Here is a 24,139-nt window from a genome sequence, read left to right as displayed (position 1 = left end):
AACAGAAAAAATTAAAAAGTGCGATCGCCTCTCATGATTGCAAAATCACTACCGTTCATGTGTTACCTGCGACACCAGACGTTGGTTCTCGCTGAGCCAGGCCTCCCTCATGGCGGCTTTCTGATCAAACCTTTGGGACAGTAGTTCTAGCTTCTCTTGACGTATAAGTTCATTCCGAAGAGCAACCTCACGCTCATGTTCTGCCTTCTCCAGCCATGTCCAAGCCTAGGTTATACCAAATGGATCCAGGATGTCACAATCACTGTCAAATACCTACCGTTCCAGGTGACTTTTCAGAACAGGCCGTCGCGGCGTGTGTTTATGAGGAGTAATAAACGTTCTGGCCATTATAGGATTTGTAGCATATATTTTTCCCCTCTAATTTTCTGTTCTTTCTGAGCTAATGGGATAAGATTAGCTCCTGTAATATCTCCCATACACAGCCATGAGGGATTCCTGATTCCTTCTCACTATGTAGAAAAATATACTGCGGTAATGAGCAGTGTAAATGTGAATCCAGCTCTGGGGCTGAGATAAAGCACTTACAAGAAAGCCAGAGACTTGCTGCTATAATATCTCCCATACACACCACACACAGATATAAGGGATTCCTGCCTCCTTGAGACCATGTACCATAATATACTACAGTACTGAACAGTGTAACTGTGAATCCAGCTCTGGGGTTGAGATAAAGCATTTACAAGAAAGCAGCAGACTAACTGCTATAATATCTCCCATACACACCACACACAGATATAAAGGATTCCTGCCTCCTTGTCACTGTGCCATAATATACTATGGCACTGAGAAGAGTAACTGTGAATCCAGCTCTGGGGGTTAAGCTAAAGCACTTACAAGAAGCAGCAGACTAGCTGCTATGATATCTCCCATATGCACCACACACAGATATAAGGGATTCCTGCTTCCCTGTCACTTTGTACCACAATATGCTAAGGTACTGAACAGTGTAACTGTGAATCCAGCCATGGGATTGAGATAAAACACAAGAAAGCAGCAGTAGAGGGCTGTGTGCATCTTTTTCTTTCTGCTCTACCTTCTCCTCCCCCTCACTCTTCTCTCCACATACATCAATAGACAACTGTAACCTGATCCCTCAGTGAGATTGCAGTTTGTCTTGTTTTGATCAGGACAGCTGTTAACAGTTTTTCAGAGTGAATGGAGAGTTCAGAAGGTAGGAGAAGAAATGGCTCATAAGTGGAGAAAAACAAGTTTCTTTGATAAAATATATACGGTATATCAAAAGTTTCTTATAGTCGTCTTTACTATTGAGTCATGCAAAGCTCATTGAAAAGAGGGTAACCGTGTAGAGGCTGTTTTAGACCTGGTTCACGCCAACGCTGATGAATGTACCCGAAAATGGTACTAATGCAATGAATAAAAGTTATTATAAAAAGTATATAATAGTTATATAATTCCCTAGAGAAACATGGAAATACTTGTAATTAAAAATGGTATTTACTGTATTGATCTTTTTATTTTTTTAAATTTATTTTATGTAAAACCATCCCACTATTGGAGCGAAATACAGTTCTACTATTGTATCTTTGGCGAAAGAAAAATATATATACATGTAGCTAAAGCATGTAAAAGTATAAGAAAAGACGAATTATAGAAAAAAAAAGTTATACAATACATATGTCGCTAAATGGTCTAATAAAATACTACTAATTCCACACAAAAAAAAGAATATAAACTCTCCAAGAAAAAAATAAATAATATGTTGATAGTTTTTAAAATGTAGATATGAAGAATAACCCTAAAAAAATAATTAAAAAAATATAGCTACAATCACTTCCTGAACATTACAGAAACCCAGAAAATACCAGGGTTACCACCATTGTGTCCCTTTCATTGCTTTCCCTCTGCCTAGCAGCATTTGCGCCATTTTATGCCTAGTTTTTTGTGTCTTTCAATTCCGCCTTATTCTTTCTTTTCATTTGCACTTTTTTTTAACTTCTATTTTATACTCGTTCGCCTGTTTATTTTTTTTATGCTTGTTACTACTGGAAGAGGTTTTGGGGTTTCCAGAAGATTCATCATTTGGTTTTTTTTAAAAAGTTTGAAAACTTTTGCGCAAATGTACTCCAGTCCCATCCGGAGTGATTTTAGAATACACCTGATTTTTTTTTTTTGTGTGCACATTTTGTCACATTTGAGCAGAATAATGCTTGAGAAAAGATCCCTAAAAAGTTTTTTTAGACAAAAGTAAAGAACATTTTTGATTTTGCATAGAATTCATGAACCGCACTGCGTCATTTTGAAGAATTTTGCGCGGAAAAAAAAAAGTTGACGAATAACATAAGACAACTAAAGAAAGTGATGCGAATAATGAATTGGGCCCTAAATGTCATCATTCGGACAGATACGGAACCGACCTTGTTAATATCGGAGATGTTCTTCCCCTCGGATGGCACGTACAGTTTACGTTTCTCTTCCCTCATCTTACTGTGAATAGAGAATAGAAGAACTTCCAAATTCCCTTTCTCCTGAAACCTGGAGAAAAAAGAAGACAATGGATCCTGTGAGCAGCATTATCCCTACAAAGGCTCCCAAACATTCCTTGTCATTGTCCAAGCAGAAGACTGAAGTCACATCAATGGCGGCCAATTGTATCTGAAGACCCCCATTCACATTAGATCAGGGGTGCACAACTTTTTCTAGTCGGATGACCGCATTACCAGGTTGTACAATGCTGTAATAAAGCTTAAAGGAAACCTGTCAGGGCCAAATAAAAGAATGGATGGATAAGCCTCCCACATATGGGATGGAGTGCGGAAGGTAGAGATGTCGGCCAAACGAGCCGACATCTATCCTAGACACGCGGCCACCTGAATACACCACTCACTTGCAAGGCTTTTCTGTGGTGCAGTACGTGGTAAATGCCTGAAGCTGCTGCTGGACGCCGAGCAAAGAGTTGGCAAACTTCTGGTTTGTGATGATGGCTATGGTTCTCTCTATCCACTCTAGAAGTTCTGTTGCCAGAACCTCATATCTACGGATGTCCTTCTCAGTATCGATCGCCTGGTCCAGGACCTGCAGAGAACCAATGGCGGAGATGAAACGTTATAAGATCATGGACTGCAGAGTTCAGTGCAAACATAAGATGATCAGCGATAAGCAGCAGCCTACAGGGAAAATTCAAACAGCTGCATTTACTTCCAAATGTAGGAATAATAATAATAATAATAATCTCTTTATTTATATAGCGCCAACATATTCCACAGCGCTTTACGCACATTATCATCGCTGTCCCCGATGGGGTTCACAATCTAATTCCCTATCAGTATGTCTTTGGAATGTGGGAGGAAACCGGAGAACACGGAGGAAACCCACGCAAACACGGAGAGAACATACAGACTCTTTGCAGATGTTGTCCTTGGTGGGATTTGAATCCAGGGCTCCAGCGCTGCAAGGCTGTAGTGCTAACCACTGAGCCACCGTGCTGCCCCCATGACTGATTTGGACAGGAATGTGCAAGAGAACAGCCGTATCCCGAAGGTGTATCCCATCCATGCACCATCTTATCCCGTCCCCACTTGTGAGGATGTATAACTTACCTTTCCTATGCGCTTCCCCTCCACTGCTAACGCCTTCATCTTGGAGAAATAATGATAAAAGGACACTACGTATGTGATGATGGATTTCTCATCTGGATTCTCTGTGTTAACATCTACAGGAAAAGAAAGGATATAGTGTGACGACTAATAGTCTCTACACATGCTGAAGCCTATAGCCCTAGCCACAAATGCGTTCTTTAGGTTTTTCCTCCTTTTTATACCATGGGGGGATACCTGACTGATCACTGGGGCGGTTAGAAAACTGGGCGTAGCACAGCCCTAGCTGAATGGAGCGGTGGCCAGGCATACACATCACCAGAGGAAGCCGAATATACGGCACTCTGCTTTTTCCAGTATTCAAGCAGTCGGACCCCCATTAGTAAGTTCTCCCCTTTTCTATGCATAAGAGATAACTCTACTACCTTGGGAAAACCCTTTGAATCTCTCAGTTCCCCAGGATCCTCCCTACGGCACAAGGATACACATCTAGTATGAAAATATTGAAAGTCAAGAACATAGGAGGAAAGAGACTGACACGTGCACTTACCTGTCCAGGCTTTCCTGCCTGTCTCCTGCACTTTGCTTTACCATAGTAACTTGTCTGCATCCCTGAGGCTACAGTCCCCCCAGCAGTATAGGCCAGCACTGGCAGCGGCACACAGCCTGTGCATTCAGGTAGTTGACACACAAGCTACGTCTTCATATAATTGTCCTGCTGGTCCACTTTCCAGCTCTTCCCTACAGGGAAGGAGCCTCAATACATACCCAGCTCTGTTGCACCCCTGGGCACTGCTACAACCCTTTACTTTGCTACATTGCTGGACTCTGCTATATAACTATAGTGTGTCTCCTAACCTACCCAATTCTGCTACATTGCTACAATAAGTCTCAAGACATACCCAGCTCTGCTACACCACTGGGCTCTGCTACAACCCTTTATTTGCTACATCGCTGGGCTCTGTGTATCACTACAGTGTGTCTCCTAACCTACTCAAATGTACTACAATGAGTCTCTGGACATACCCAGCTCTGCTACACCACTGGACACTGCTACAACCCTTTACTTTGTTACATTGCTGGACTCTGCTATATCACTATAGTGTGTCTCCTAACCTACTCAATTCTGCTACATTGCTACAATAGGTCTCAAGACATACCCAGCTCTGCTACACCACTGGGCTCTACTACAACCCTTTATTTGCTACATCGCTGGGCTCTGCTGTATCACTACAGTGTGTCTCCTAACCTACTCAAATGTACTACAATGAGTCTCTGGACATACCCAGCTCTGCTACACCACTGGGCTCTGCTACAACCCTTTACTTTGCTACATCGCTGGGCTCTTCTATATCACTATAGTGTGTCTCCTAACCTACTCAATTCTGCTGCAATAAGTCTCCTGCCATACCGAGCTTTGCTACACCACTGGGCTCTGCTTCAACACTCCACTTTACTATATCTCTGGGCTCTGCTACATCACTGCAGCGAGTCTCCTGATAGTTCACCAACTCCTCTCTACTGTGCTGTTTATTCGATTCTGCTTCTTAGGTCTCCTTTTGCTGGATCTCCACCATCCTTGTGGTCTACTGGGCTACGCCTACAATTGCCACCCAGCCTTCACAGCCTCCGTTGCTCCAAACTGTTCACCTTGCTGCACCAACGTCATCTGTCTGAGCGGCACAACAATCGCTCTTCTGGACTGAGGGCTGCGATGATTCATTTCACTAGGTGAGACAGAACACATACAGCTCTCACCTTCGGGGTCCAGCAGTTTGATCAGTCCCAGCTGTTGTTCTGCTGTATTAAAGGCTTGCTGAAGGTTATGAGTAGCATTGGACTTGGCCAGCCTGCAGAAGTCAATGGTATCTGGTCTGATGACAAGAACACATTTGGTTAGGCTCACGTCGTATGCTGCTTATATAGCAAAACAATATACAGCCGCAGTAGCGCTGTACAAAGCTCATCACCACTGACGTCAGTCCCGGTGACTCACGTCAGTCCCAATGGTGCTCACAATGTAATTTCTGACACACACAATGGGAAAATGTCATAACAAGCAGTTGAACCAAACAAACCCCTTGCTGATGTTGCAAAATATCGCAGGAAAATCTGCATGGTTGCATGCATGGCGGTCTGCACCAGCACCTACTCCGGCTTATACTTGCTAACTAGGAAAAACAGTTGCGGACTATCTTATTACTTAATAGAACAAGAAAAGTCCAACTAACCCACTAGTAGGTGCACGGATCATATGGTCTGTGTAGAGCAATGAGAAGGAACAAAAGAATCCAGCTCCAACGATCCAGTAAAAAAAAAGGAGAGGGCTTTATTAAATATTCCACGGAAATAGAATAAGGCGCAATTACAAAAATGCAACACGTTTCTGGTAGCTACGAGGAAGGATCATAAGTGTTGCATTTTTGTATTTGCATCTATTTCCGTGGAATATTTAATAAAGCCTCCTCAATTTTTTCACTGGATCGTGGGAGACACACTTTTTTTTTGGACCTACCCTACCGTTTTTGGGCCATTTTCTTGCTCCAGGTCAAGAATGGTCAGATCTTCCTCTAGCTAGGGGGAGACTACAAAAAAAAGCCAATCCCTGTACTGGGGCTTCACCTCTGCTGATAAATCGAGCGGAGGTGCACATGCTCGACCTCAGCTCCATCCATCCTATGGATTGCTGACAGTCCCAGAAGTCAGACCCCCAAAGATCAGTATGTTCTCCCCCAATCTATAACTTTTCATCTTGAGAAAACTCCTTTAATATGTGGTTCTACCTATGCCTGTGGATCAGAGCGCTGAATGCCAGCCCGTCTCTCCAGCTGGTGGTAAAGTTCTGGATATTGACCTCAGGATAGCTGCAGATAGAAAGAATAATACATTACTATGGGATCTTGTAATAGGTCACTTGTCAGTTAGACGAAAAAAAATCCAGAACCTACCCTGCTGTCTTCATCTGGCACCACAAGAGGAGGGCGTCCTTGGCTGACCTCGTCTCTCGGTTGTCTTCAGTTTCAATCTTTATCACTTGGATCTTCCAGGAATGAAGAAATAGTGAAAATGTTCATAAAAAGGAAACAATGCACAGAGTCATAGTATTAACTGTTCCAGCAGAACTGAAGTCTCAACTCTGTGGATCTTCAGTTCCGGCAAAGTGACAACTCCCAACATGTTCTGCCAGTCATTCTTGTAGAGTTGCGAGAGCTGGAAAGCCACTCTAGATCATGAGAGTTTAGGTAAGTCTACGTGGACACAGTTTTTTTCAGAAGATCAAAAATGATGGGCTTTCACGCGAAAGCTGTTTCTTGGTGCAGTTTTTCATTTAGTGTCTAGTTTGGAGCGAGTTCCATCAGGAACTGCTTCAAAGAAGTGACATATTCTTTCTTCTTTTCCCCACTAAATGCATCAAAATGGCACATGTGAAAGCATCCTAAAGCGTATACACATAATACTAATAAAAGGGGAATGGCTACACCCACGTGTTAATTAATTCACAAATTTCCAGGAGAAATAACACAGGGATCTTCTGAAATGTGCAAATTACCTGAAATCGAAGAATAATGGTCCAGACGAGGCCGAGCGTTAGCCGGTGATTCCCGTCTACAATATCATGGGATCCGACATTCTCCAGATGAACTCGCTGCTCCTTAAGAAACTGAAGGGCCTTGTCCACGTTTTCCAAAGAGTGAATCCTCATCCGGCCTCGTGTGGGTTTTGGCTGAAGGAAGATTTCATTAATTCACTGCACTTAAAAACTTTACCTGCAGACTCAAAAAACATTATACTTCATGCAATCAAGACCATTTAAGAACTACTACATATATCTACAGTACAGAGCAAAAGTTTGGACACACCTTCTCATTTAAAGATTTTTCTGTATTTTCATGACTATGAGAATTGTATATTCACACTGAAAGCATCAAAACTATGAATTAACACATGTGGAATTATATACTTAACAAAAAAGTGTGAAACAACTGAAAATATGTCTTATATTCTAGGTTCTTCACAGTAGCCACCTTTTGCTTTGATGACTGCTTTGCACACTCTTGGCATTCTCTTGATGAGCATCAAGAGGTAGTCACCGGGAATGGTCTTCCAACAGTCTTGAAGGAGTTCCCAGAGATGCTTCGCACTTGTTGGTCCTTTTGCCTTCACTCTACGGTCAGGGTTCAGGTCGGGTGACTGTGGAGGCCAGGTCATTGGGCGTAGCAACCCATCACTCTCCTTCTTGGTCAAATAGCCCTTACACAGCCTGGAGGTGTGTTTGGGGTCATTGTCCTGTTGAAAAATAAATGATGGTCCAACTAAACGCAAACCGGATGGAATAGCATGCCGCTGCAAGATGCTGTGATAGCCATGCTGGTTCAGTATGCCTTCAATCTAATATATAAAGCTGAATGTGTGTATGTGTGTATGTCCGGGATTGGCATCTGCACCGTCGCAGCTACAGCCACACGTCTGGACCCCGAGAGCGTCATAGGCTATGTTGTGAGGCAAAATTTTTAACCTGCGCATTCCAATTCACGAAACAATTTTGCCCCTATCTACATAATGAGGAAAAAGTGAAAGGAAAAGTGTTGGAGGCAAATTGACAGCTGCCAGATGTGAACAAGGGGGGACTTAAAGAGTGAGAGCGATGGCGCCAAAGAGTATATACCGTACAGTTGCTAATGTGGGGCCCCGACATGGGATACTTACCACACACGGGGATATGAACACACACACAAAATGCGCCACACACTACCACGTGCTTGAACACATATACCACCCTCAGCACACATTTCACCACACATACACCAACCTCGCCACATAAAAGTCGAAACACAAAACTTGCCACAGGCAAAATTCGCCACATGCAAAACTCGCCACACGTGCAAAACTCACCTCATGGAAAACTCGCCACACGCAAAATTTGCACACCCAGAAAAATTGCCACATGCACAAAAGTTGCAACACATGCAAAAGTTGCCTCACACAAAACTTGCACATACTCAAAACGCACCACACATAAAACTCGCCACGCGCAAAACTCGCCATGCGCAAAACTTGCTGCACACAACTTGCTACACTAACCTGTCACATGCAACTCGACGTACAAAAAGTTGCTACACGCATGTCGCACACAAAACTCATCTCACAAAAGTCGCTACATGCATGTCACCACACGCAACTCAACACACACAACTTGACAAACGAAACTCGCCCTAAAACACACACAAGTCTGGTATTATCCTTCAAAAATAAAAATCTGATTAATAAGCAGACAAACTACAAGAGCAACAAATGTACCATATAGGAAATACGGCAGCTGTCAGTCACATGACCTGTCTATTATGTGTATGTGTGAGCTAATATATACTGCCAGGGGGAGGGCTTCCTGTTGGCTGGGGATTTATCAGGCTGCCAATAGCAACCAATCACAGCTCAGCTTCTATTTTGCTACAGTTAATTAATCTGAGCTCTGATTGGTTAATATAGGCAACAAAGGACATTCTCAGCATAAGAAAGCTTGTGTGAGGTAATAGCATGTCAGTTAGGGTGTGTTGGTGGAAAGGCTGATGTCAGTCACATTACCTCTATGTGAGAGGATATAGAAACTGCCAGTTACAGACTATTTTTACCACAATAATGCCTCATACGAATAGGAATTCCATGGCACGAATGTCAGCTGATGCGAAAAGAAAAGCTGCATTACGGGCCAATGAAAAATGTGAAGACCGAGAAACAAGGCTGACACACATGAGAACAGCAGCTGCTTCCTCAAGAGCCAAAGAACTTTCTGAGGAGAGGGAACCGAGGCTTGCAGACATGAAAACAAGACGAAATATATCCTGTGAAATGCTTCTATTAGCTTAGTTGCCTTTTAATAATTACATTTCTATCTATTTGTTTTGTGGTTTTTGTGTGCAGAATAAATTTTTGTTAACATTCTATTTTGCTAACAGCAGTAATTAACCCAGGCGAAGCCGGATAGTACAGCTAGTTTTGAATAAATCCCCAACAGTGTCACCAGCAAAGCACCCCCACACCATCACACCTCCTCCTCCATGCTTCACGGTGTGAATCAGGCATGTAGAGTCCATCCGTTCACCTTTTCTGCGTCGCACAAAGACACGGTGGTTGGAACCAAAGATCTCAAATTTGGACTCATCAGACCAAAGCACAGATTTCCACTGGTCTAATGTCCATTCCTTTTGTTCTTTAGCCCAAACAAGTCTCTTCTGCTTGTTGCCTGTCCTTAGCAGTGGTTTCCTAGCAGCTATTTTACCATGAAGGCCTGCTGCATAAAGTCTCCTCTTAACAGTTGTTGTAGAGATGTGTCTGCTGCTAGAACTCTGTGTGGCATTGACCTGGTCTCTAATCTGAGCTGCTGTTAACTTGAGATTTCTGAGGCTGGTGACTCAGATAAACTTATCCTCAGAAGCAGAGGTGACTCTTGGTCTTCCTTTCCTGGGGCGGTCCTCATGTGAGCCAGTTTCTTTGTAGCGCTTGATGGTTTTTGCCACTGCACTTGGGGACACTTTCAAAGTTTTCCCAATATTTCGGACTGACTGACCTTCATTTCTTAAAGTAATGATGGCCTCTCGTTCTTCTTTACTTAGCTGCTTTATTCTTGCCATAATACAAATTCTAACAGTCTATTCAGTAGGACTATCAGCTGTGTATCCACCAGACGTCTGCACAACACAGCTGATGGTCCCAACCCCATTTATAAGGCAAGAAATCTCACTTATTAAACCTGAGAGGGCACACCTGTGAAGTGAAAACCATTCCCGGTGACTACCTCTTGAAGCTCATCAAGAGAATGCCAAGAGTGTGCAAAGCAGTCATCGCAGCAAAAGGTGGCTACTTTGAAGAACCTAGAATATAAGACATAATTTCAGTTGTTTCACACTTTTTTTGTGAAGCATATAATTCCACATGTGTTAATTCATAGTTTTGATGCCTTTAGTGTGAATGTACAATATTCATAGTTGTGGAAATACAGAAAAATCTTTAAATGAGAAGGTGTGTCCAAACTTTTGGTCTATACTGTATGTAAAACATACATGGCTGCAACCATGGAGCTGGACGCAGAGTCATGCTGCCCAAGGTGTTAGATTCTCTTTGAGCTTCTAAAATCCATAAAAAAGCAATTACACCACCATTTCTATATCCCCATCACACAGTCATACCAGCTGTTCCCCAGAGAGCACTTCCAGCAGTTTGGTGATGATGTACCCATCTCGTAAGTCACTATACAGGTCATTCACGCGACAGGGAACTTTAGAGAGATGAGAATTCATCCACTTGGTAAATGTTTTCTTCTGCACGGCATCCCGTTCATCTACGGATTAGAAGAGGAGAAAAGCTGAGAATGTATGTAATTATTAGACGAGATGTCTGACCAAGACCCCCTCCACCCAAGCTTTATTCTTCTGAAACCCCCTATCATCAAGAATCGTAACACAGGGAAGTTACAGGAGGCCATTCGTTGTGGAAGTTGCATGGTCAAATTAATGGCCATCCGAGTAGTACAATGTAAGCGCCAGGGCCACTTTGGCTTATAGAAGATAGAAGATTCCTTTCTGCAATTTCCATAAGCCCTATGTCACGTTGTGTCAAGAGACTGGTGGCACCTACTCGATGCCTCGAACTAGGGGCACCCTTGTCTATCACTGTCTCCCGGATTACCCCATATGGTGGAGACACAGGGGTCTTGAGCTAGCTATGCTTCTAGCTTAACCTTTATCTGATCCCTCCACCACCCAGGGAGGTGAGGGGCCGAAGTGTATAGGAAAACACTAACCAGAAAGACAGGGGTAAACAGACAGAGATAAAATAAATCATCAATCACAATCATACAAATACAATCACAAAACAACAGAGTGGGAAATGGGAGTTATAGGACGGGGAAACCAAATGTAAGAGGATAAGAATAAATACACAAACCAACTCCACATAGCAACCCTTAGAAAACCTCTCCAACTACCAACTCCAAACACTGAACTTTCTCCTTCAACAGCAAACCAGGAAGGAGAACTATCACTGGCAATTCCCAAGTGCCAGTGATGAGCATATATATCAGAAGGGAGTGGCCAACACAGAACAGCTAAGACAGTTTAGAATGGAGAACTCCAGGAGATCAACTGAACTAATCAACTCTTGCCATGACAAAGCAAGGAAATCCTGCACTGTTTAACAGGATCGTGAAACAGTTTTAATAAGTGCAGGAGTGTGTGTAACCAGATGCAGCAATGTCCCGGCCCCTCTCTGTCGCAGTATCCCCAACAGTACTCCTCCTCCCAAGAGGTACCTCCGGAAACTCATACCAGATTTATCTGGATGTGCAGTGTGAAAACAATGGACCAATCTGATCGCATGGATGTTAGACGCTGGTAGCCACATCCTCTCCTCAGGAAAGTAACCCTTCCAATGAATCAAATATTGAAGACACTGGCATAACAAGCGAGAATCGATAGTCTTCAAGATTCCAGATTCCAATCAGCAATGACTGGGGAAAGTGGTGGTGGAGATGGTTCAGGGGAAGCAATATATTTATATCCTATAGGGGCCGATTAACTTGGGCCCCAGTTTCCAAGAAGGAACCTTCAACTTAATGTTCTACGAGGACAACTCACCAAATCACCAAAACACACAGGTTCGGAACCACCAAGCATCTCTGATCAGCTATATTTGGACCCCATCTTTCTCAAATTATTAAAAACACAAGCCACACTAATGTAATGGATGAAGAAAACCGTTTCTCCTCGGTTAATACTCATGAAGAACGATTCCTATTGAAGGAGCAGAATTGTGGATGAAAACCGTATGACCGAAGAACGGGGACTTGCCAGTAGATTTATGATAACGGTTATTCAGAGCGAACTCAGCTATAGATAAATAAGACTCTCCTGATTCTCGAACACAAAACACCTGTGATATGACTCAAGATTCTGGTTCGCTAGTTTACTTTGACCATTCGACTGTGGATGAAAGGCAGATGAAAATGAAAGATTGAAATCCCTAACCGAGCACAAAATGCTTTCCAAAATTTGGAAATAAATTGAACCCCCAGTCTAAAACAATATCATATGGAATCCCATGTAATTTCACGATTTCTTTAATAAAAATTTGTGCCCAAATCTTGGAATTTGGTAAAGCACAGGTAGCACAATGAAATGAGCGATCTTGCTGAATCTATCCACCCACCACCAATATTACAGTGTTCCCTGCTGATACGGGTAGATCAGTGATGAAATCTACAAAGGAGTCCATGGTCTACAGGGAATTGCCAAAGGTTGAAGACCCCGGAAGCACAAGTATGTGGGGTCTTAGAACTCACACAAGTACTGAAGGCAGCTACATATTCCGAACAACTTGGTGAATTTTAGACCACCAAAAACTACGAGTAAGAAGATCTGTGGTGACTTTACTACCAGGATGTCCAGTCAGGACCGAATCATGATGCTCCCTCAAAATTTTAAGATGGAGGTTTCACGGGGACGAAGTTTACCTGAAGGAAAAACAGCCTCTACGACATCCTTCTCCAGATCATAACATATAGTAGCAATAACTATAACTTTCTGTAATATAGGAACCGGATTACAATTACTTCCTTGCCCCCCGGAAAACATACAAGATGAAGCATCTTCCTTAACCTTCTTATACCCCTGGCCTATAAATCACAAAAAAAGTTGAAACTGGTAAAAAAAAATGACAATCTTGTCTATCTGTGTGTCAGACGTTTGACAGATTCCTAATGCAAAATGTTTTTATGATCGGTGGTTACCATGACCGGATGAACTGCCTCATCCAAAAACTGACGCCTCTCCTCAAAGGCCCACTTTATTGCCAAGAGTTCTCTATTAGCAATGTCATCGTTTGGCGGATGACAGTTTCTTGGAGAAGTATGCACATGGATGCCATTTACTTGGAGACGAACCCTGCGACAATGCAGCCCCAACCCCCACCTCTGATGCGTCAACCTCTACAATGACGTCAGGGTGTATTAGAATTGGCACTGAAGCAAAACATCTCTTTAAATTAAAGTATCAAATGCCTCACTGGCCAGACTAGACTCTTTAGAGTCTGTCTCCTTCCTGGTGATATCTGTCAGTGGCTTGACCACTACCGAAAAGATCTTGATGAATTTACAGTAATAACTGGTGAATCCTAAAAACCTTTGTAAAGCTTTTAAGTCTTCAGGACGATCGCAATCCAGTACCACCTGGACTTTTGCCGGATCCATGTGAAAACCGGTGGACGATAAGAAATATCCCAGAAAAAGGATCTCGTAAACCTAAAACATACATTTCTCTAGTTTGACATATAACTTACTGCCCCTGAGTATTTGAAAGACCTGCCTGACATGTACCTGATGTGACTCGAGGTCCGGCAAATAAATCAATATGTCGTTCAGATAGACTAATACAAATCTACCTGCCAGACAACAAAAAATTTCATTTACAAAGTGCTGAAAAACAGTGGGAGCGTTAGTCAACCCAAATGGCATAAGGAGGGTTTCATAGTGTCCCTCTGGTGTATCCATAGTGTCCCTCTGGTGTATTAAAAGCATTCTACTCATCTCCCTCCCTTAGGCCGGTTTCACACGTCCAGATAATTCCGGTACCGGAAAAAATCGGTACCGGAATTATCCGTGTCCGTGTGCCCCTATGTTTCTGTGGCACATCAGATTAAATTGCTCTTTGTGATTACATATAGATGGACAAGTACCAATAAAATTACCCTTCTTACCACAGAAAAAACATACTCCCTCTTTGTACCAAACTACAGGAGGACAGCTAAAACGAGTCGGCCCTCCCCCCAACTGCATGGGTTCCTCGGTACTCAACCCATGTTCCATTGACCCCTGAGCCCCCTAAAATTGTAGTGTTTCTTTATGTATCTGACATAGACGGTGGTCCACTTGGATAGCTAGAGACATGGTCGCCTCCAGGGAAACCAAGGTCTCATACAGCACAAAGGAATCCTTTATGCTATAAGAAAGCCCCTGTCAGAACAGACTATGAAGCGCGGGGTCATTCCACCTAGTATCTGTAGACCACCTACAGAACTCAAAGCAATAATCCTCCGCTGGCTGGTGTCCCTGCTGCAGCTGTCATAGATTGGACTCAGAGAAACACGATCGGGGTCGTCACAGATAAGACCCAAAGACAGAAAAAAATTCCTCAACCAAGGCGACTGGGAATTAGACGGGAGAGAAAATGCCCAGGCCAGAGGGCCATTCTGGAGAAGAAATATTGCGATCCCCACCCACTGCTCTTCGGTACCCAAGGAATGAGGACGCAATCTAAAATAAAGTTTGCACATCTCCCTGATAACCACAAACTTATCCCAACCCCCAGAGAACCTATGCAGCAAAGCGATCTTGGGTTCCACCATGGGTTGTTAGGGAGCCACGGGTCCTAAGTCTGGAGTCCATGGGAGCTGTAAAGTCATGAAGGGCAAGTCTGCCACCTCCAGGCAGAGTTGTTGTAGCTGCGCTACCAGAGCAGTCACAGAGTCCATAATTGATCCAAAATGGTTGGCCCAGTGTCACATAGAGCCAAGGGACTGTAGGCACCTACCTGTTTCATCTATCTAGAGCCGTCCTAGTTTATTCCTGTCGACTGGATTACCCCGGATAGTATAGACTAGCTATGCTCCAACCCTTATCTGATCTCTCCCCCATCAAGAGAGATGAGAGGGCCAAAGTGTATAGGAAAACACTAACCAGACAGACAGGGGTAAACAGACAGGTATAAAAGAAAACTTTAATCATACAAATACACTCAAAACACAACAGAGTTGGAAACAGGGGAGGTATAGAAAGGGGAAACCGATAGTGAGAGGATAAGGATAAACACGAAAACCAACTCCACACAGCAATCTCCAGAAAAAACTCTTCAACCGCCAACTCCAACCACTAAACTTTCTGTTTCAACACCAAACCAGGAAGTAGAACTATCACTGGCAAATCCCAACTGCCAGCGAGGAGCATATATACCAGATGTGAGTGGCCAACACAGAACAGCTGAGACAATTCAGTATGGAGAGCTCCAGGAAATCAACTGAACTGATTAACACTTGCCATGACAGAGCAAAAAAAAAAAAAACTGCACTGTTTAATAGACTGGTGAAACAGTTCTAATAAATGGAGGAGTTTGTTAAACCAGACGCCAAGATCTTCTGACCCCTCTCTGTCACAGTATCCCTGTGACACCCTAATAAAGCTTATGGATAGGGGCAATGGTGTAAGAGAGGAGGTATAAAATTCTACAATATTTTATCTCCTGTATTCCACCATGAATTATGGCTTTCCAAGAAAAGTTCAAAATTTGCTGCCATTGTGCAGAAGATATCATCACTCTTACCAGCCAAAGCTTTGATCCTGGAGCACTCAAACAGTTTGCCAGAAGCTGCGGGTTCATCCCACAGACGCTCCGTCTGATCCCAGCGATTGTTGTTATTCGGGGGAGTCTGCACCTCCATGTTATCAAGTTCTGGGCTCACATTTGCCATCACAACTACCAGAAAAATGGAAACAAAATAGGTATAACAAGGTCCAGCATTGAAAATAATGGTATATTGATTAGATATATTGTTAATGTCTAATTTTTGGGGTTCAAGAAGTGGATAAATGACAGAAATAGAGACAGGCTCACAATCGGCCCAAGAATTGTATATGTGTATTGGCGCTGCCAGGCAATATCCCAATCACCTGTCACATCTGCCATTCTCTCCAGGTTGCTTCTAATTTGGCTCCTACTTTTCAAAGCTATGGCCACCCAGGATATGCCACCCACCACACTTCGGGAAGCATCCTCATGCACAAGCCTTCCACCCAATCTGTGCCAGGTATGGTGGTGAGGAAGCTCGTACCAATGTCCATGGGTCCTCGGTGAGGATGAGGAGCGTCATAGCTACTTCTCTTTAATCAATCTCCACCACATGGACAATTTCATTTTTTAGTTTTTTGCTACAAATAGACTGAAGCACACAGCTAAACCTCCCTCTAAATTTTGTCAGCTGCCCTAATAGCCACTCTACAATTGTTTGCCTTGTTCACCAAGTGTTTAAAGGGTTATTTCCAAAAAAAATAAGTTATCTTCAGTAGAGGGAATAACTTACTGATTGCTGGGACCCCAAGAATGTTGGTCTGGCACTCCAAGAACGGGGGTCTTTAGAGCTCAGTCTTGTATGGAGAGGAGGGATCCACAACAATAAGCAAATAATTTCCAATCCCATGGAGAGGGGATAACTTGATATTTTGGGAACAACCCTATAAGACAACTTTATGTGTGCTCACCACCATCAGTATTGTACCATGCCTTGGGATATGCCTGCTTTTCTCCAGCTTCCCACCTGGATCTGTACCTCCTCCCAGTGTCATCCATCTCCCAAAATTTCTCCTTCCCTTCCCATCCTTCTTTCTTGGAAATATTGGTTAGCCATCCCTACATCTGAAAACGTCTAACCCCTCGTTCTCCTAGAACCATCTTTGGATAACTCTGTTGGCCAGCTGTAAAGACCCCCCATGAGACATTACCAGTATATATTGGCGCCATCTTGCTCCCCTCTTCTGATACATTATTATATGCAAAATGTGCACTTTTTGAGTTTGGTCCAAGACCCTTATTGGGAATTTCTCAGACAATACTAGAAATAAATCTTCAGGACCCTCATAAGCGTCTGGCCCGACATTCAGGAACCCAGCAGAAGTCATTTCCAGCCGGCTCACCATTCAGTGCGTAAATCATCAACAATGAAGACAGATGTGCAGTTATACATGCAGCAAGTGAGATTTTCCATTAATGCCCCCGATCAGGAGCTCGTTGGGAAGCATGGTGGATGCCATCGCACCCATTAGCTTACTTTTATTGGTGCATCTGTCTCCGTGACATGGTCACTTTAATTCCCAAGGAATTACAGGAGTCTGTATCAAGTATTAAGACTATTACATTAATGCTGCAGGATCACGGCTGGAGAGTCCTGATCTCTGCAGCTTTCCCCCACCCATATGGTAAGCGAACAGTAAACAGGCGGGCACACTGCAGCGTCAGCGGAGCCGTCGGGTAAAGGTGCGCCTGTTTATATGGGAGGATTGCAAGTCTACAGGCACATCTGTAGTGGCCGCAAAGGACACTGAGCATCATGTGAAAAATGAGAGCAAGGAAAAAAAGCAAAATGACTATAGGAATGTTATCGTCTGCCAGGGGCATTGCTTTTATTTTGCAAAACATTGATGAAGACGGACAACCACTGATTTTGGACGGACTCTCTAAGGGTTGATTAAATGATATCAGTTCATATAAGGCTATGTGCACACTTTGCGGATTTTGCTGCGGATCCGCAGCGGATTTGACCGCTGCGGATCCGCAGCAGTTTCCCATGAGTTTACAGTACAATGTAAACCTATGAGAAACAAAAATCGTTGTGCACATGCTGCGGAAAAAACCGTGCGGAAACGCAGCGGATTACATTCCGCAGCATGTCACTTCTTTTCTGCGGACTTTCACCTGCTCCAATAGGAAAATACAGATGAAAATCCGCATAAGAAACCGCAGTAAAAACCGCGATAAATCCGCAGTAAAAACCGCAATGGGTTTTCACTGCGGATTTTGGAATTCCGCTGCAGAAAATTCCGCAAAGTGTGCGCATAGCCTAAGGCTTCATTTATTTTCTATTATCTAAAAGGATTTTTATTGCAAATGTTCTGACCCCCAGAATGATAACGCCTTCCACCTTAAAGTGCATGTAAGATACAGAAGGATGGGTCAGGAAATTTGGATATTCTTGATTCTAAAGGGTTATTCCCGACATTACAAAATGATCCTCAATGCACAGGAAACATGATATCCTGCAGATTATAGGGGGACCGATCCCCCCCCAAAAAAGTTCTAGAATGTGTCGCTACTCCATTCATTCTCTACGGGATTGGTGGCAATGGCTCAGTACGGTGCTTGGCTGCTTCCGGCAGTCCTATAGAGAATGTATGGAGAGAGATCGGACCTTTACAGATCTACAAATTATCAACTAGTTGTTTGTTTTTTTTGCATGGGTAATAATCTTTAATGTTGGAGGAGATAAGCTGCACCACAGGGGTCTGTGACTGGCCGAAACACCTGAGCTAACTGTTCGTAGAACCAATTCCTATTCTGTCAATCTCACCTGAATCCCCCCATAATCATTTCACTAGTGGTCGGCCAGACGTCATGTTCTATTAAAAGGGGAGAGAGGAGGTGCCTGGCAGCTGCTTATCTCCCTCAAAAAACAAAGGGATCGGACTCTGAAATCCCAATAGCCCAATCCTGCTCCCTATCCACATAATCGGGGGGGGGGGGGGGGGGGGGGACCCCCATATACAGTAGATGGTCTACTGATCCAACAGAATCGGCAGGTTCCGCTGACTGTCATCTGTATACTCTCTCTTACTATTGGGAATACATGCATGCTCAGCCAAGCGTGCGTGCATATAAAGGGAGGGGGGTGGTGGAAGAAACAGCTGTGGGTGATGACAGCTATCTAATGGCCAGGTTAGGAGAGAAGCATTGGGAAAGGAGATCCTAAAAGGACAGAAAAAACTCCCTGCTCCATTTATTTTTTTAAGGAACGCTCCACTATATAAGTCTAATTATATCTCAGTGACCGGACCCCTGATCACACAAGGGGTAAATCATCTCCTAGGGCACTGGGGAACAGCTGGGTGATAACACATATGACCACTATTGTGTTATTCACGGATACCTCCTCCACTCCAGATCTGCAGGCCACGACAGGACGACTGTCCTTACCCAAAGTGTCCATATTGGCTATACCACAACTTTCTCAGAAAAGGGATAAGAAATGACCTAGGGGCGGCCGCACATTACTATCGTCCTGTATACCCACTATAACACATTCACAGTGCCACGTCTATTGTTCTGCACGCGCCACGTTATTCCCATCCCATGTACCTTCTATATAACCCTCTAGATATGTAATATCTAATCCCTCCTTATTCTATATATATGGTGCCGCCCATGACCAGTACTACAACCCCCACTCTGGGGCTAATAATCACATGAACACGGCTACTGAACACTGCATGCCCGGAGAGTACATATGTGCACTCAATATGGCAGTTCAGCCAAGCCTACGGATTAAATGGCATGGGGTTATGCCCATATAGATACCATCTGCCTGAGTACTGTGATTGTACATCAGCAAGATGGCGACTGCAACCAGAGCAGGTCTAGAAATGTGTATATGTATAGAAGTGTGTGTGTGTGTACACTTATAAATGTGTCTGTATGTGTATATATAAATATTGTATGTGTCTGCATGTGCGAATATGTACAGTATATATATGTTTGTATATATAAATATATGTATGTGTATATATTGTTTGTATATATGTACATGGGTGTGTATGTATATTTTGTATGTAAGTATAAACATGTGTATGTATGTATATATTGTATGTCTGTATATGTATATATTTCACTGTATAAATACTGTATGTGTCTGTATGTATGTAAATGTTTATGGATGTGTATGTGTAAATATATATGTAAATATGCATGTATGTATGTGTTTGTATACATGAAACTCTATATACGTGTATATATTGTATGTATGTATGTGTGCATGGATGCGTATGTATTTGTGCTTATATTTTGAATGTATATATTTATATATACACACACAAGTGTGTATATATTGTATATGGATGTATAGATATATGTGTGTATGAGTATATATGTGTAAGTATAAAATATGTGTATATGTGTGTGCATTTATGTGTATGTATGTGTACATATATTGCATGTCTGTATATGTATATGTAAATATTGTATGTATGTATATGGGTGTGTATGCATTTGCGTGTGTGTATATATGTGTGTGTATATAAATACTATGTGTGTATGTGGTATATGCATGGGTGTGTATGTATTTGTGTGTATACTCGTCTGTGTATATACATGTAGGTGTATGTATGTGTGCATGTGTATATACTGTATATGTGTGTTTGGCTGGGTATGTGTGTCTGTATAGATGTGTATGTACTTGTTTTGTATATATGTGTATGTATGAGTAAATGCAATACATATATATATATATTTATATATTGCACATATACAGTATAATATATATACACCCACCCTCATATGTCCTGCACTAGAACTTGCACATCACTATCGCCTGCACTATGACAATCCAGCGGTCCTACCTCACCACGGACCCCCCATTACAGCTGTACCCCAGCCAGCAGGGCACGGACCCCCCATGACAGCTGTACCCCAGCCAGCAGGGCACGGACCCCCCATGACAGCTGTACCCCAGCCAGCAGGGCACGGACCCCCCATTACAGCTGTACCCCAGCCAGCAGGGCACGGACCCCCATTACAGCTGTACCCCAGCCAGCAGGGCCCGGACCCCCCATTACAGCTGTACTCCAGCCAGCAGGGCACGGACCCCCCATGACAGCTGTACCCCAGCCAGCAGGGCACGGACCCCCATGACAGCTGTACCCCAGCCAGCAGGGCACGGACCCCCCATGACAGCTGTACCCCAGCCAGCAGGGCACGGACCCCCATTACAGCTGTACCCCAGCCAGCAGGGCCCGGACCCCCCATTACAGCTGTACCCCAGCCAGCAGGGCACGGACCCCCCATGACAGCTGTACCCCAGCCAGCAGGGCACGGACCCCCCATGACAGCTGTACCCCAGCCAGCAGGGCACGGACCCCCCATGACAGCTGTACCCCAGCCAGCAGGGCACGGACCCCCCATTACAGCTGTACCCCAGCCAGCAGGGCACGGACCCCCCATTACAGCTGTACCCCAGCCAGCAGGGCACGGACCCCCATTACAGCTGTACCCCAGCCAGCAGGGCACGGACCCCCCATGACAGCTGTACCCCAGCCAGCAGGGCACGGACCCCCCATTACAGCTGTACCCCAGCCAGCAGGGCACGGACCCCCCATGACAGCTGTACCCCAGCCAGCAGGGCACGGACCCCCATTACAGCTGTACCCCAGCCAGCAGGGCACGGACCCCCCATTACAGCTGTACCCCAGCCAGCAGGGCACGGACCCCCCATTACAGCTGTACCCCAGCCAGCAGGGCACGGACCCCCCATGACAGCTGTACCCCAGCCAGCAGGGCACGGACCCCCCATTACAGCTGTACCCCAGCCAGCAGGGCACGGACCCCCCATGACAGCTGTACCCCAGCCAGCAGGGCACGGACCCCCCATTACAGCTGTACCCCAGCCAGCAGGGCACGGACCCCCCATGACAGCTGTACCCCAGCCAGCAGGGCACGGACCCCCCATTACAGCTGTACCCCAGCCAGCAGGGCACGGACCCCCCATGACAGCTGTACCCCAGCCAGCAGGGCACGGACCCCCCATTACAGCTGTACCCCAGCCAGCAGGGCACGGACCCCCATTACAGCTGTACCCCAGCCAGCAGGGCACGGACCCCCCATTACAGCTGTACCCCAGCCAGCAGGGCACGGACCCCCCATTACAGCTGTACCCCAGCCAGCAGGGCATGGTCCTACCTTCACCATGATAAGGCCACACAATGTCACCCACTCTCTTCTTCCCCCTCTGCTGTGCTGTAATGCAGAGGTCATTGGGCCCCGGGCCCTCTCACCAGGCCCCGGACACCGGTGTGCAGCAGGAGCATCTGCAGATAACGATCCGGGGAGCGGATGCTGCAGAATCCCTTTCAGAAAATCATCTCATGGACCAGTTCGGGCAGCGCAGGCGCAGGAAGTGCCGGTGTGTTCCTGCAGGGGGCGCTTAGAAGGCAGCTAAAGGGTTGCGCAGGCGCAGTTGAAAGCAGACGGATCCCGCATCAGATAGCGGCTGAGCTAGAGACAGCTGAGCCAGAAGATTTGCGCGTGCGTACTAACGACTGCTAGTGAGCGTGAGACCTCTAGGTGACCGGGAAGAAGAGAGTTACGCATGCGCGCTGAGAAGTCTCAGACCCTGTCCTTTCTGCACGCAGCGGGTAACGATGTGATCTGTGATGGCAAGGCACCAGTCTGCGTGTGTAGCGTACGTGCTGCGACCATTTGTGAGAAGGGATTTTCAAAGAAGACATTTTCTCAGTACAATACAGGACACAAGAGGGGTGGAGTTAGTGAGACCACGCCCATAATGGAGTCTTAGGGGGCGGAGCTTGAATGTCCACAAATTTAACCCCTTAGTGACCGAGCCAAATTTTTGAAATCTGACCAGTGTCACTTTATGTGGTAATAACTCTGCAACGCTTCAACAAATCCCAGTGATTTTGAGATTGTTTTTTCGTGATACATTACACTTTATGATAATGGTAAATTTTGTTCAACATTTTTTGTGTTTATTTATAAAAAATATCAAAAATTTGAGAAAAATTTTAAAAAATTAGCAATTTTCTAAATTTGAATGATTATCCCTTTAATCCAGATGGTCATATCACAGCAAACCATTAATAAATAACATTTCCCTCATGTCGGCTTTACATCAGCATCATTTGTAAAATGTTATTTTATTTTGTTAGCATTTTAGGAGCTTTAAAAATGTAGCAGCAATTTTTCATTTTTTCAAAGAAATTTACAAAATTTATTTTTTTAGGGACTTATCCATGTTTGAAGTGACTTTAGGGGTCCCATATATTGGGAAACCCACAAACGTGATACTATTTTAAAAACAGCACCCCTAAACATATTGAAAACTGCTGTCAGGTAGTTTATTAACCCTTCAGGTGCTTTACAGGAATTAATGCAAAGTGGTATGACAGAAATGAAAATGTATTTTTACCGCCTAAATGTTGCTAACTTCTGAACAGGTTACAACAGCTGTCAGACTCTAAAGCCGCTATTTGGCCATGAATTGCCATGGAAAACATCAGGACAACAAAATCATGATCTGAGGGCACCAATTGTGACAAAGAAGAAGCCCCCACACTCTGTTAACCATTTATAATGATGTAGTCACTATTGACAGCAGCATCTAAGGGGTTAAACAGATTTGGACGGTGCAAATACTGATCGTGGCTGGTACAGTAAGTTGTCAGCTATAGTGCACAACCGACAGATGCTGGATTGTCATCTGTATGGGGAGGCTATTCTCTTATATCTCAGGTCAGTTAAAAGACGTATTGGCGGTCATTAAGGGGTTAAAGGGGTTGTCCAGACATAAAAACTTCTAACATGTTTACGCGCCTGTATTTGATGGTCCATATACGACCCGTAATGTCCGGCCTTACCCAGGATCTCCTGTCCTGACCCTTCTGGGGTCGCATGTGACATCGCCCCAAAGACCCTGCCCAGCGGACTCCGCGCACTCACATGGACCGCCTTGCGCAGGCATGTACTACGGAGGACATAGAATGAACTTCAATCCAATATTGCGGCCAGCATGCAGCCAGCGGGTAAGGAAAGGGTGAATCAAACACCCGAAAACTCCGCCCATATGACCGAAAATCGGTCCCGCTAAATTCAGGTGACAGGTTCCCTTTAAGCTGGGAGAAAGCTCTGGTTGCTGCTGTTACAGGCAGATGTGGTCTGTGCAGCACAGCCTGCACCTGCTGGGTATGG

General features: G+C 44.4%; 1 protein-coding gene across 1 annotated transcript in view; it reads right to left on the bottom strand.

Annotated features, from left to right (window-relative positions):
• The window catches only part of SPTBN4 (spectrin beta, non-erythrocytic 4), a 104,153-nt gene extending 81,854 nt beyond the window's left edge, over positions 1 to 22,299 (bottom strand). The window contains exons 1-11 of the mRNA XM_069746758.1: positions 22,115 to 22,299; positions 15,941 to 16,093; positions 10,760 to 10,911; positions 7,126 to 7,299; positions 6,524 to 6,615; positions 6,359 to 6,439; positions 5,334 to 5,449; positions 3,579 to 3,691; positions 2,867 to 3,054; positions 2,397 to 2,514; positions 67 to 225 (exon numbers count right to left, since the gene is read on the bottom strand). Of these exons, the coding sequence (XP_069602859.1) occupies positions 67 to 225; positions 2,397 to 2,514; positions 2,867 to 3,054; positions 3,579 to 3,691; positions 5,334 to 5,449; positions 6,359 to 6,439; positions 6,524 to 6,615; positions 7,126 to 7,299; positions 10,760 to 10,911; positions 15,941 to 16,088 (1,341 nt within the window). The 5' untranslated portion in view covers positions 16,089 to 16,093; positions 22,115 to 22,299. The remainder of the gene's footprint in view (positions 1 to 66; positions 226 to 2,396; positions 2,515 to 2,866; positions 3,055 to 3,578; positions 3,692 to 5,333; positions 5,450 to 6,358; positions 6,440 to 6,523; positions 6,616 to 7,125; positions 7,300 to 10,759; positions 10,912 to 15,940; positions 16,094 to 22,114) is intronic.
• Positions 22,300 to 24,139: the final 1,840 nt, after the last annotated feature.

The sequence above is a fragment of the Ranitomeya imitator genome, chromosome 2, assembly GCF_032444005.1.
Source record: "Ranitomeya imitator isolate aRanImi1 chromosome 2, aRanImi1.pri, whole genome shotgun sequence".
Taxonomy (NCBI): domain Eukaryota; kingdom Metazoa; phylum Chordata; class Amphibia; order Anura; family Dendrobatidae; genus Ranitomeya; species Ranitomeya imitator.
This window is presented reverse-complemented; position numbering and strand designations above follow the sequence as displayed.